At 43.3% G+C, this 12314-nt stretch overlaps 2 protein-coding genes across 2 annotated transcripts; both read left to right on the top strand.

Annotated features, from left to right (window-relative positions):
- The first annotated feature begins 246 nt into the window (after positions 1–246).
- LOC132947770 (uncharacterized) lies at positions 247–5343 on the top strand. Its single transcript, XM_061018022.1, has 2 exons — positions 247–982; positions 1052–5343. The coding sequence occupies exons 1-2, from the start codon at positions 247–249 to the stop codon at positions 5341–5343; spliced, it is 5028 nt and encodes a 1675-aa protein (XP_060874005.1).
- Positions 5344–6823: 1480 nt separating this feature from the next.
- LOC132947687 (uncharacterized) lies at positions 6824–11920 on the top strand. The gene is made up of 2 exons (XM_061017971.1): positions 6824–7559; positions 7629–11920. The coding sequence occupies exons 1-2, from the start codon at positions 6824–6826 to the stop codon at positions 11918–11920; spliced, it is 5028 nt and encodes a 1675-aa protein (XP_060873954.1).
- Positions 11921–12314: the final 394 nt, after the last annotated feature.

Here is a 12314-nt window from a genome sequence, read left to right as displayed (position 1 = left end):
TTAGCATCCTTGTTATTTTTATTTTGTCTTGTTAGGTTGTTTTGCGTTGTTAGGTGGTTAGGTACTACATCATTTACAATGACGAGAAAAAATCAACAACAAATTAACAATGAACAAAAAAGGGTCGAGTTAACGCGCGCGCGTGCAGCACGAGACGTCGCGTTACGGTCAATTAATAAAATATTGAGCATTGCTAATGATGCCGTAATTAATTCCGAAAATCGTCCTACGTTAGAAGCTCGAATTATGTCGTTAGATCAACTTGTCATTACTTTCAATAATGAACAAAAACATATTCTGTCAGTATTTGCTGAGACCGACGAAGTAGACGAGTTTTTACGAGTAGATGAGGATGTCACCGAAACAATGCAATCAATGTGTGATCAAATTAATGTGATAGTAGCAAAGTTAAAACCGAATAATTCGATAGCCACGCTGCGCAATAATAATAGGCAGACTTCTGTACAATCACTTGTCTTACCGAGAATAGAGATTCCTAAATTTGATGGAAATATCATTGAATGGTGTTCCTTCCGTGATATGTTTACTTCTTTGGTGCACGTCAACGAACATTACACGGACATTGAGCGTTTCCATTATCTGTTGTGCTATTTATTAGGTCCAGCGTTAACAATAGTAAAAGCAGTCCCACTTACAGCCGACAATTATTCTATTGCTTGGAACGCACTCAAAGATCGGTACGACAATAAACGCTTATTAGTTACTGCGCACATTGAAAAATTATTTGCATTTGCGCCGTTAACAAAGGAATCTCCGGCTTCACTTTCATTGTTCGTCAACACTTTTCGGGAAAATGTATCAGCTATACAAGCTCTTGGAGTTAGTGACTTTGCTGGTTTTTTACTATTCTACATCGGTTCACGGGTTATTGATCCCATGACACGACGATTATTCGAAGCTACTGTCGCTAAAAATCAAATACCTGACTTGAACTCATTATTAGATTTCGTATCACAACGATGTAACGTTTTGTAAAACGTTGGCAGTAGTTCTGGCATTAGTTATGTAGAAAACAATGAAAGGACCGTAGGGAAGACAACGACTAAGAAGATCCAGGGCAAGAAGTCCGAGAAGACATCGTTAGCCGCGGTCACCCCGGCCAAGACAAAAAAGTGTTTGTTTTGTGGACATCCTCATGCAATTTACAAGTGTTTTGGATTCCGAAAACAACCAGTTAGCAGTCGCCGTGATTTTGTCAATAAAAATCAATTATGTTTTGTTTGTTTGAACAGTGGACACATGAGCAATGCGTGTCCTACGTCTTTTACGTGCCGTATATGTTCGAGTAAACATAGTACATTACTACACTTGACAGATGATATTACAAAATCGAATACCGATAAGACAAATGACAACTCCGAACGAGCCACTACAAGTTGTAATGCAACACAGTTTTCGGGAGTTACACATACTGAAACCACTGTTTTGTTAGGAACTGTCGTAGTCAGGGTTCGTGACAATACAGGAGTTTTACAAGCAGTCAGGGCAGTGTTAGACAGTGGATCACAGGTGTCCGCAATGACAGTGGATTGTGTCAATCGGTTAGGTTTGACTCGAAGGAAGTGTCCTGTTGAGGTCATCGGACTTTCCCAACAACCGGTTACTACTGTCAAAGGCCAAACTAATTTTAATTTTGTTCCTGTACAAGCCGACGCTCCCGAATTTAAGGGAACCAACGTCATTGTCTTACCTCGAATTATGTCAACGATGCCTAACAGGGTTTTGCCAGCTGAGGTACGAGATCGTTATCGTCATCTTGTCTTTGCCGACCCTCAATTTGATCACCCTGCGCCAGTAGATATGTTGATTGGAGGAGACTTATATCCGTCCGTCATTCAATCTAGAGCTGACGTTATACACACCGAAGGCTTACCATCAGCGATGAATACACAATTAGGTTGGGTCATAATTGGTGCGTTACAGGATAACACACATACTCCGCTTACGTCTCTGTCAATTAGTACAACCCCTCCGATCGAAGAATTGATGCAGCGTTTTTGGACAGTAGAGGAACCCACAGAGTCAACAATGCCAACTACACAAGACAAGCAATGTGAAGACTGGTTTGTTAAAACCACGAAACGAGACGCCACCGGTCGATTTTATGTTGGTTTACCGTTTCGAACAATAGTATGTTTCCCGGATACAGCTGACATCGGATGTCAAGATGAGAAATCGGTCGTTTTAGGGTCATCCAGAACTTCTGCTCTGAACCGATTGTATAATTTAGAACGTCGCCTTGAAAAGGATCCGGAATTATATACTGCCTACCGGGCCTTCATGGATGATTACAGATCGTTAGGACATATGAAGTTAGCGACCGAGCCAGGCAAATATTTTATACCTCACCATCCTGTAGTTAAACGGTGTAATGAGGAACTGAAGATTCGTGTGGTGTTTGATGCCTCAGCTAAGTCTTCATCCGGAGTCTCATTAAATGACTGCTTGGTGACTGGACCAAAGCTTCAGACAGAAATCGGTGATGTTTTGTTGCGCAGTCGACTACACAAATTTGTCTTTACAGCCGACATCACTAAAATGTACCGTCAAATATGTCTACATGAACCAGATAGAGTTTATCAACATATACTATGGCGCAATTCGCCTAGTGACGAGGTACAGGAGTATGAGTTGTGTACGGTCACATATGGCGTAAGTTCGGCTCCGTTTTTAGCGATTCGATGCCTACAACAGCTCAATATGGATGATGGACCTGAATTTCCACTCGTCCACGATGTCCTGTTAACTGATACATACGTGGATGATATTTTCGTTGGCGCTGACACTTTAGAGGACGTTTTAGCAGCAAAAATCCAAATCATCGACTTGTTAAATCGAGGTGGATTTAGCCTGAAAAAATGGGCTAGCAATTGTCCCGAGATTTTGAACACTATCGACATTGAAGACCGGGCTATGACACCATGGATAGAGCCAACTAGGGAACAGGCCGTCAAAGTTTTAGGAGTACATTGGGACCCTGTACTTGACACATTCGGCTATCATTCGACGATAAGTCAAGTTACTCCTACAAAACGGTCAGTATTATCAACTGTTGCTCGCTTTTATGATCCAATCGGCGCGTTGGGTCCGATGGTTTTCTGGGCCAAGTGTTTAATGCAGAGGCTATGGATGGAAAAATTAGATTGGGATGCACCACTTTCATCAGCTTTGACATCGTTGTGGCAAGGTTTCATCGATAAGCTGCCAGACTTAGCATGCTTGTCGTTACCACGACACATTGCAGTAGTCAACAGTCAAGATATACAATTACTAGGATTCGCTGACGCGTCTCAGGTTGGATATGCAGCAACAGTGTATTTGCGTGTGGTAGACCAGAGTGATAATGTCCGATTGTATTTCCTGGCATGTAAAACAAAGGTTGCACCACTGAAGTCATCATCAATGGATATGTCATTAACCATACCACGGCTAGAGCTCTGTGCCGCACTCTTGTTGTCACGTCTCTTGTCTCTACGTTTGAAAGTTTTACAGGGCAGAATCAAGATCACACGTGTCCGGGCATGGACAGATTCAACTATTGTTTTATCATGGCTCACAGCTGAACAAAGGCTATTTAAAATCTTTGTCACAAACCGAGTATCGAAAATACGCAATCTCGTACCCCAGTGCGAATGGGCTCACGTCGGTACTGCAGATAATCCAGCCGACCCTGCATCGCGAGGACTGCTTCCAGATGCCTTGGTAGCATGTTCATCATTTCTACATGGACCGGAATTTCTCCAGTATCCGGAAGAGCAATGGCCGGTTGCCATCACATCGATTGTAGATCCTGCAGAGCTCCCTGATTTTAAACGCCCATCGAAAAATGTGCTGTTAGCTCAACAGGTTGATGATAGTTTGATTCAGCGGTTTTCTGTGTTGCGCAAGATGCAACGGGTGCTAGCATATTGTCTTCGATTTGTCGACAAGGCTCGACAACGTCCAGTCGTGAGTGGACCAATCATTTGGAAGGAGTACGAAAATGTTTTGACAAAGGTAGCGAGGTACACTCAAAGGTTATATTACGCAGAGTTGCACCACCAACTAGGAACTTCAAATTCCGTCATCACCCCGAGTTCCCTCGCTCAACTTGCACCTTTTGTCGATGCTCACGGTGTGATTAGAGTAGGCGGCCGTCTACAGCATTCGGACTTGAACATAGACGCCAAACACCCTATCTTGTTACCAAAGTCGTCTCACCTTGCTTACATCATTATTCAACACTACCATCAGAACACTTTACATGGTGGATCGCGTCTAGTGGCCTCACTAATTCAGCGACGTTTTTGGATCGTTTCCAGTCGAGCTGCGATACGGCAAGTTATATTTAAATGTACAGCGTGTGTCAGATACAAGGCTGCCGCTCCCCAACCAGTGATGGCAGATTTACCCTCAGCAAGAGTCCAACAATGTCGACCATTTACAAATGTCGGGATGGACTACGGAGGTCCATTCACGGTTAAAGAAAGTCAACGCCGTAATTCAAGGACTTATAAGGCGTATCTTGCGTTATTTATTTGTCTATCCACCAAGGCTGTCCACCTGGAGGTGGTAACGGATTTGTCAACGGAAGCCTTTATGGCTGCGCTGGATCGATTTGTAGCCCGTAGAGGAATTCCTGCACAGATCCACTCGGATTGTGGTACAAATTACATTGGAGCAGCAAGGCAGCTTAAGACATTATTTAAAGACGCAGCACTCCAAGAAGCTCTGCATGCACGAGTTCCGTGTCAGTGGCGATTTAACCCGCCTGCAGCTCCGCACTTTGGCGGTATTTGGGAAGCTGCTATCAAAAGTACAAAGTTACACCTAAAAAAGGTTGTAGGTAATCAGGTGCATACCTTAGAGGAATTGACGACATTGATTACACGGATCGAGGGTGTACTCAATTCTCGACCCTTGGTTGTCATGTCAAGCGATCCGAACGATTTGTCTGTGCTAACACCGGGACATTTTTTGATCGGACAACCGATCTTGGCAATTCCTGAACACGACATCAGTGACATTCCGCAGAATCGTCTCAAACGCTGGCAGTTAATTAAACAAGCCCTTCAATCATTTTGGAAACGGTGGAATCGGGAGTATTTGCACACGCTGCAGAGTAGACAGAAATGGTTCCATCAAAATCCCAGTCTCGGTGTCGGAGATATCGTCGTCATAAATTCACCTTCTCGACCTCCTTTGATGTGGCAAATTGGTCGGGTCATCGAGGTCCACCCCGGTGCTGACCAAGTGGTCCGTGTAGCCACTGTCAAGACAGCGGAAGGGATACTGAAACGTCCAGTGGTAAAGTTGGTTAAACTACCCACCGACAACGCTTAACTTACCTTCTTCCATTCGTTCCATCTTCCACCATCCCAAACATAAAATTTTCTTGCTGTGTATAATTATTTATGTATATATGCATTATTTTGTATTTGAATTGTCATAGGTTTATTTTTGTTTCTGTTTATTACTTAATAGTTGTACAATGATATGGTCTGACCGAGAAGTATCGGTTTTGAAAGTACCCTTTCAAAGCGGGGGAGGATGTTGGGACTCGGTTAACTACCAGAGCGCGCAGGTTATTCCGATTTTAAAATGATCCGGTTCCGTGACACGCATGCGCAGCCCAGTGCCGGCCAACGGCCGGTTTTTCGTCGTCAATTCGTTTTATCACGAACTCTATACGTCATGCGCTACAGGAAGAAGGCGTCCGTAGTGCCGTTGTTTTTTTGTTTTTAAATCGTCACGTGTTTTACGAGTATTGTCGCCATTGCGCGGTATGACATATTAGTCAAGTTTATATTGTCTATCGTTGTATGTAGTTGACGTACCACATACGAGAGTCGTCTTTTTTCTCCTCAATAAGTGCGATCGCTGGTTCGTTGTGCCGTATCGTCGCGTTCGTTGTGCTGTAGCGTCGCGTTTGATGTGCCGCCTTATAGGTTCTTACACGCTCGAATAAACGACATTCGCGCTGTAAGAACTTTCGATCGTATTCTCGCTCTCACATTCTACATGCTCGAACAGTAAAATTGGTGTTCGCATTATAGAAAGGGGTGAGTGATCGCAAGTTATCCTCATTAATTTCAATTCACGTGTGCGATGTTAGTCGCACTGGGTCAGTAGTGTCGCCGTCGTAGATCGTCACGTTCCCCAGTCTTCCGGTGCAGATACATCGACCCCGACCAGTACAGGACAGCAACCGACCGGTACTACTACTTATTATTGTAATAGGTTGATAACCCAATATCACGTTCCGTGATTAATTATTATTATTTTATGTTGTTATGCGATGTGATAGGACTAACATAGCATTAAGTCTACGTTGTATTTTATTAATTATTATTCAAAGGGAGAGAAATAAATTATACAGTCCACTATCATTATATCCTTATTTATCTTATACTAAATTAGATAGCACCCAGCCTAATATAGTCGAGTTTTCACCCGAGTTCAAGTGAACCGGAATTCGCGACAAACTTTTGGTCCTTCGGGCCGGATAGCTATCAATAAATTACTGTTAGAGTGTTAGTGTATTATTTTTGTAGGATATTATTATTTGTTTATCCTATTAGCATCCTTGTTATTTTTATTTTGTCTTGTTAGGTTGTTTTGCGTTGTTAGGTGGTTAGGTACTACATCATTTACAATGACGAGAAAAAATCAACAACAAATTAACAATGAACAAAAAAGGGTCGAGTTAACGCGCGCGCGTGCAGCACGAGACGTCGCGTTACGGTCAATTAATAAAATATTGAGCATTGCTAATGATGCCGTAATTAATTCCGAAAATCGTCCTACGTTAGAAGCTCGAATTATGTCGTTAGATCAACTTGTCATTACTTTCAATAATGAACAAAAACATATTCTGTCAGTATTTGCTGAGACCGACGAAGTAGACGAGTTTTTACGAGTAGATGAGGATGTCACCGAAACAATGCAATCAATGTGTGATCAAATTAATGTGATAGTAGCAAAGTTAAAACCGAATAATTCGATAGCCACGCTGCGCAATAATAATAGGCAGACTTCTGTACAATCACTTGTCTTACCGAGAATAGAGATTCCTAAATTTGATGGAAATATCATTGAATGGTGTTCCTTCCGTGATATGTTTACTTCTTTGGTGCACGTCAACGAACATTACACGGACATTGAGCGTTTCCATTATCTGTTGTGCTATTTATTAGGTCCAGCGTTAACAATAGTAAAAGCAGTCCCACTTACAGCCGACAATTATTCTATTGCTTGGAACGCACTCAAAGATCGGTACGACAATAAACGCTTATTAGTTACTGCGCACATTGAAAAATTATTTGCATTTGCGCCGTTAACAAAGGAATCTCCGGCTTCACTTTCATTGTTCGTCAACACTTTTCGGGAAAATGTATCAGCTATACAAGCTCTTGGAGTTAGTGACTTTGCTGGTTTTTTACTATTCTACATCGGTTCACGGGTTATTGATCCCATGACACGACGATTATTCGAAGCTACTGTCGCTAAAAATCAAATACCTGACTTGAACTCATTATTAGATTTCGTATCACAACGATGTAACGTTTTGTAAAACGTTGGCAGTAGTTCTGGCATTAGTTATGTAGAAAACAATGAAAGGACCGTAGGGAAGACAACAACTAAGAAGATCCAGGGCAAGAAGTCCGAGAAGACATCGTTAGCCGCGGTCACCCCGGCCAAGACAAAAAAGTGTTTGTTTTGTGGACATCCTCATGCAATTTACAAGTGTTTTGGATTCCGAAAACAACCAGTTAGCAGTCGCCGTGATTTTGTCAATAAAAATCAATTATGTTTTGTTTGTTTGAACAGTGGACACATGAGCAATGCGTGTCCTACGTCTTTTACGTGCCGTATATGTTCGAGTAAACATAGTACATTACTACACTTGACAGATGATATTACAAAATCGAATACCGATAAGACAAATGACAACTCCGAACGAGCCACTACAAGTTGTAATGCAACACAGTTTTCGGGAGTTACACATACTGAAACCACTGTTTTGTTAGGAACTGTCGTAGTCAGGGTTCGTGACAATACAGGAGTTTTACAAGCAGTCAGGGCAGTGTTAGACAGTGGATCACAGGTGTCCGCAATGACAGTGGATTGTGTCAATCGGTTAGGTTTGACTCGAAGGAAGTGTCCTGTTGAGGTCATCGGACTTTCCCAACAACCGGTTACTACTGTCAAAGGCCAAACTAATTTTAATTTTGTTCCTGTACAAGCCGACGCTCCCGAATTTAAGGGAACCAACGTCATTGTCTTACCTCGAATTATGTCAACGATGCCTAACAGGGTTTTGCCAGCTGAGGTACGAGATCGTTATCGTCATCTTGTCTTTGCCGACCCTCAATTTGATCACCCTGCGCCAGTAGATATGTTGATTGGAGGAGACTTATATCCGTCCGTCATTCAATCTAGAGCTGACGTTATACACACCGAAGGCTTACCATCAGCGATGAATACACAATTAGGTTGGGTCATAATTGGTGCGTTACAGGATAACACACATACTCCGCTTACGTCTCTGTCAATTAGTACAACCCCTCCGATCGAAGAATTGATGCAGCGTTTTTGGACAGTAGAGGAACCCACAGAGTCAACAATGCCAACTACACAAGACAAGCAATGTGAAGACTGGTTTGTTAAAACCACGAAACGAGACGCCACCGGTCGATTTTATGTTGGTTTACCGTTTCGAACAATAGTATGTTTCCCGGATACAGCTGACATCGGATGTCAAGATGAGAAATCGGTCGTTTTAGGGTCATCCAGAACTTCTGCTCTGAACCGATTGTATAATTTAGAACGTCGCCTTGAAAAGGATCCGGAATTATATACTGCCTACCGGGCCTTCATGGATGATTACAGATCGTTAGGACATATGAAGTTAGCGACCGAGCCAGGCAAATATTTTATACCTCACCATCCTGTAGTTAAACGGTGTAATGAGGAACTGAAGATTCGTGTGGTGTTTGATGCCTCAGCTAAGTCTTCATCCGGAGTCTCATTAAATGACTGCTTGGTGACTGGACCAAAGCTTCAGACAGAAATCGGTGATGTTTTGTTGCGCAGTCGACTACACAAATTTGTCTTTACAGCCGACATCACTAAAATGTACCGTCAAATATGTCTACATGAACCAGATAGAGTTTATCAACATATACTATGGCGCAATTCGCCTAGTGACGAGGTACAGGAGTATGAGTTGTGTACGGTCACATATGGCGTAAGTTCGGCTCCGTTTTTAGCGATTCGATGCCTACAACAGCTCAATATGGATGATGGACCTGAATTTCCACTCGTCCACGATGTCCTGTTAACTGATACATACGTGGATGATATTTTCGTTGGCGCTGACACTTTAGAGGACGTTTTAGCAGCAAAAATCCAAATCATCGACTTGTTAAATCGAGGTGGATTTAGCCTGAAAAAATGGGCTAGCAATTGTCCCGAGATTTTGAACACTATCGACATTGAAGACCGGGCTATGACACCATGGATAGAGCCAACTAGGGAACAGGCCGTCAAAGTTTTAGGAGTACATTGGGACCCTGTACTTGACACATTCGGCTATCATTCGACGATAAGTCAAGTTACTCCTACAAAACGGTCAGTATTATCAACTGTTGCTCGCTTTTATGATCCAATCGGCGCGTTGGGTCCGATGGTTTTCTGGGCCAAGTGTTTAATGCAGAGGCTATGGATGGAAAAATTAGATTGGGATGCACCACTTTCATCAGCTTTGACATCGTTGTGGCAAGGTTTCATCGATAAGCTGCCAGACTTAGCATGCTTGTCGTTACCACGACACATTGCAGTAGTCAACAGTCAAGATATACAATTACTAGGATTCGCTGACGCGTCTCAGGTTGGATATGCAGCAACAGTGTATTTGCGTGTGGTAGACCAGAGTGATAATGTCCGATTGTATTTCCTGGCATGTAAAACAAAGGTTGCACCACTGAAGTCATCATCAATGGATATGTCATTAACCATACCACGGCTAGAGCTCTGTGCCGCACTCTTGTTGTCACGTCTCTTGTCTCTACGTTTGAAAGTTTTACAGGGCAGAATCAAGATCACACGTGTCCGGGCATGGACAGATTCAACTATTGTTTTATCATGGCTCACAGCTGAACAAAGGCTATTTAAAATCTTTGTCACAAACCGAGTATCGAAAATACGCAATCTCGTACCCCAGTGCGAATGGGCTCACGTCGGTACTGCAGATAATCCAGCCGACCCTGCATCGCGAGGACTGCTTCCAGATGCCTTGGTAGCATGTTCATCATTTCTACATGGACCGGAATTTCTCCAGTATCCGGAAGAGCAATGGCCGGTTGCCATCACATCGATTGTAGATCCTGCAGAGCTCCCTGATTTTAAACGCCCATCGAAAAATGTGCTGTTAGCTCAACAGGTTGATGATAGTTTGATTCAGCGGTTTTCTGTGTTGCGCAAGATGCAACGGGTGCTAGCATATTGTCTTCGATTTGTCGACAAGGCTCGACAACGTCCAGTCGTGAGTGGACCAATCATTTGGAAGGAGTACGAAAATGTTTTGACAAAGGTAGCGAGGTACACTCAAAGGTTATATTACGCAGAGTTGCACCACCAACTAGGAACTTCAAATTCCGTCATCACCCCGAGTTCCCTCGCTCAACTTGCACCTTTTGTCGATGCTCACGGTGTGATTAGAGTAGGCGGCCGTCTACAGCATTCGGACTTGAACATAGACGCCAAACACCCTATCTTGTTACCAAAGTCGTCTCACCTTGCTTACATCATTATTCAACACTACCATCAGAACACTTTACATGGTGGATCGCGTCTAGTGGCCTCACTAATTCAGCGACGTTTTTGGATCGTTTCCAGTCGAGCTGCGATACGGCAAGTTATATTTAAATGTACAGCGTGTGTCAGATACAAGGCTGCCGCTCCCCAACCAGTGATGGCAGATTTACCCTCAGCAAGAGTCCAACAATGTCGACCATTTACAAATGTCGGGATGGACTACGGAGGTCCATTCACGGTTAAAGAAAGTCAACGCCGTAATTCAAGGACTTATAAGGCGTATCTTGCGTTATTTATTTGTCTATCCACCAAGGCTGTCCACCTGGAGGTGGTAACGGATTTGTCAACGGAAGCCTTTATGGCTGCGCTGGATCGATTTGTAGCCCGTAGAGGAATTCCTGCACAGATCCACTCGGATTGTGGTACAAATTACATTGGAGCAGCAAGGCAGCTTAAGACATTATTTAAAGACGCAGCACTCCAAGAAGCTCTGCATGCACGAGTTCCGTGTCAGTGGCGATTTAACCCGCCTGCAGCTCCGCACTTTGGCGGTATTTGGGAAGCTGCTATCAAAAGTACAAAGTTACACCTAAAAAAGGTTGTAGGTAATCAGGTGCATACCTTAGAGGAATTGACGACATTGATTACACGGATCGAGGGTGTACTCAATTCTCGACCCTTGGTTGTCATGTCAAGCGATCCGAACGATTTGTCTGTGCTAACACCGGGACATTTTTTGATCGGACAACCGATCTTGGCAATTCCTGAACACGACATCAGTGACATTCCGCAGAATCGTCTCAAACGCTGGCAGTTAATTAAACAAGCCCTTCAATCATTTTGGAAACGGTGGAATCGGGAGTATTTGCACACGCTGCAGAGTAGACAGAAATGGTTCCATCAAAATCCCAGTCTCGGTGTCGGAGATATCGTCGTCATAAATTCACCTTCTCGACCTCCTTTGATGTGGCAAATTGGTCGGGTCATCGAGGTCCACCCCGGTGCTGACCAAGTGGTCCGTGTAGCCACTGTCAAGACAGCGGAAGGGATACTGAAACGTCCAGTGGTAAAGTTGGTTAAACTACCCACCGACAACGCTTAACTTACCTTCTTCCATTCGTTCCATCTTCCACCATCCCAAACATAAAATTTTCTTGCTGTGTATAATTATTTATGTATATATGCATTATTTTGTATTTGAATTGTCATAGGTTTATTTTTGTTTCTGTTTATTACTTAATAGTTGTACAATGATATGGTCTGACCGAGAAGTATCGGTTTTGAAAGTACCCTTTCAAAGCGGGGGAGGATGTTGGGACTCGGTTAACTACCAGAGCGCGCAGGTTATTCCGATTTTAAAATGATCCGGTTCCGTGACACGCATGCGCAGCCCAGTGCCGGCCAACGGCCGGTTTTTCGTCGTCAATTCGTTTTATCACGAACTCTATACGTCATGCGCTACAGGAAGAAGGCGTCCGTAGTGCCGTTGTTTTTTT

The sequence above is a fragment of the Metopolophium dirhodum genome, chromosome 1 (genome assembly GCF_019925205.1).
Source record: "Metopolophium dirhodum isolate CAU chromosome 1, ASM1992520v1, whole genome shotgun sequence".
Classification (NCBI taxonomy): Eukaryota; Metazoa; Arthropoda; class Insecta; order Hemiptera; family Aphididae; genus Metopolophium; species Metopolophium dirhodum.
This window is presented reverse-complemented; position numbering and strand designations above follow the sequence as displayed.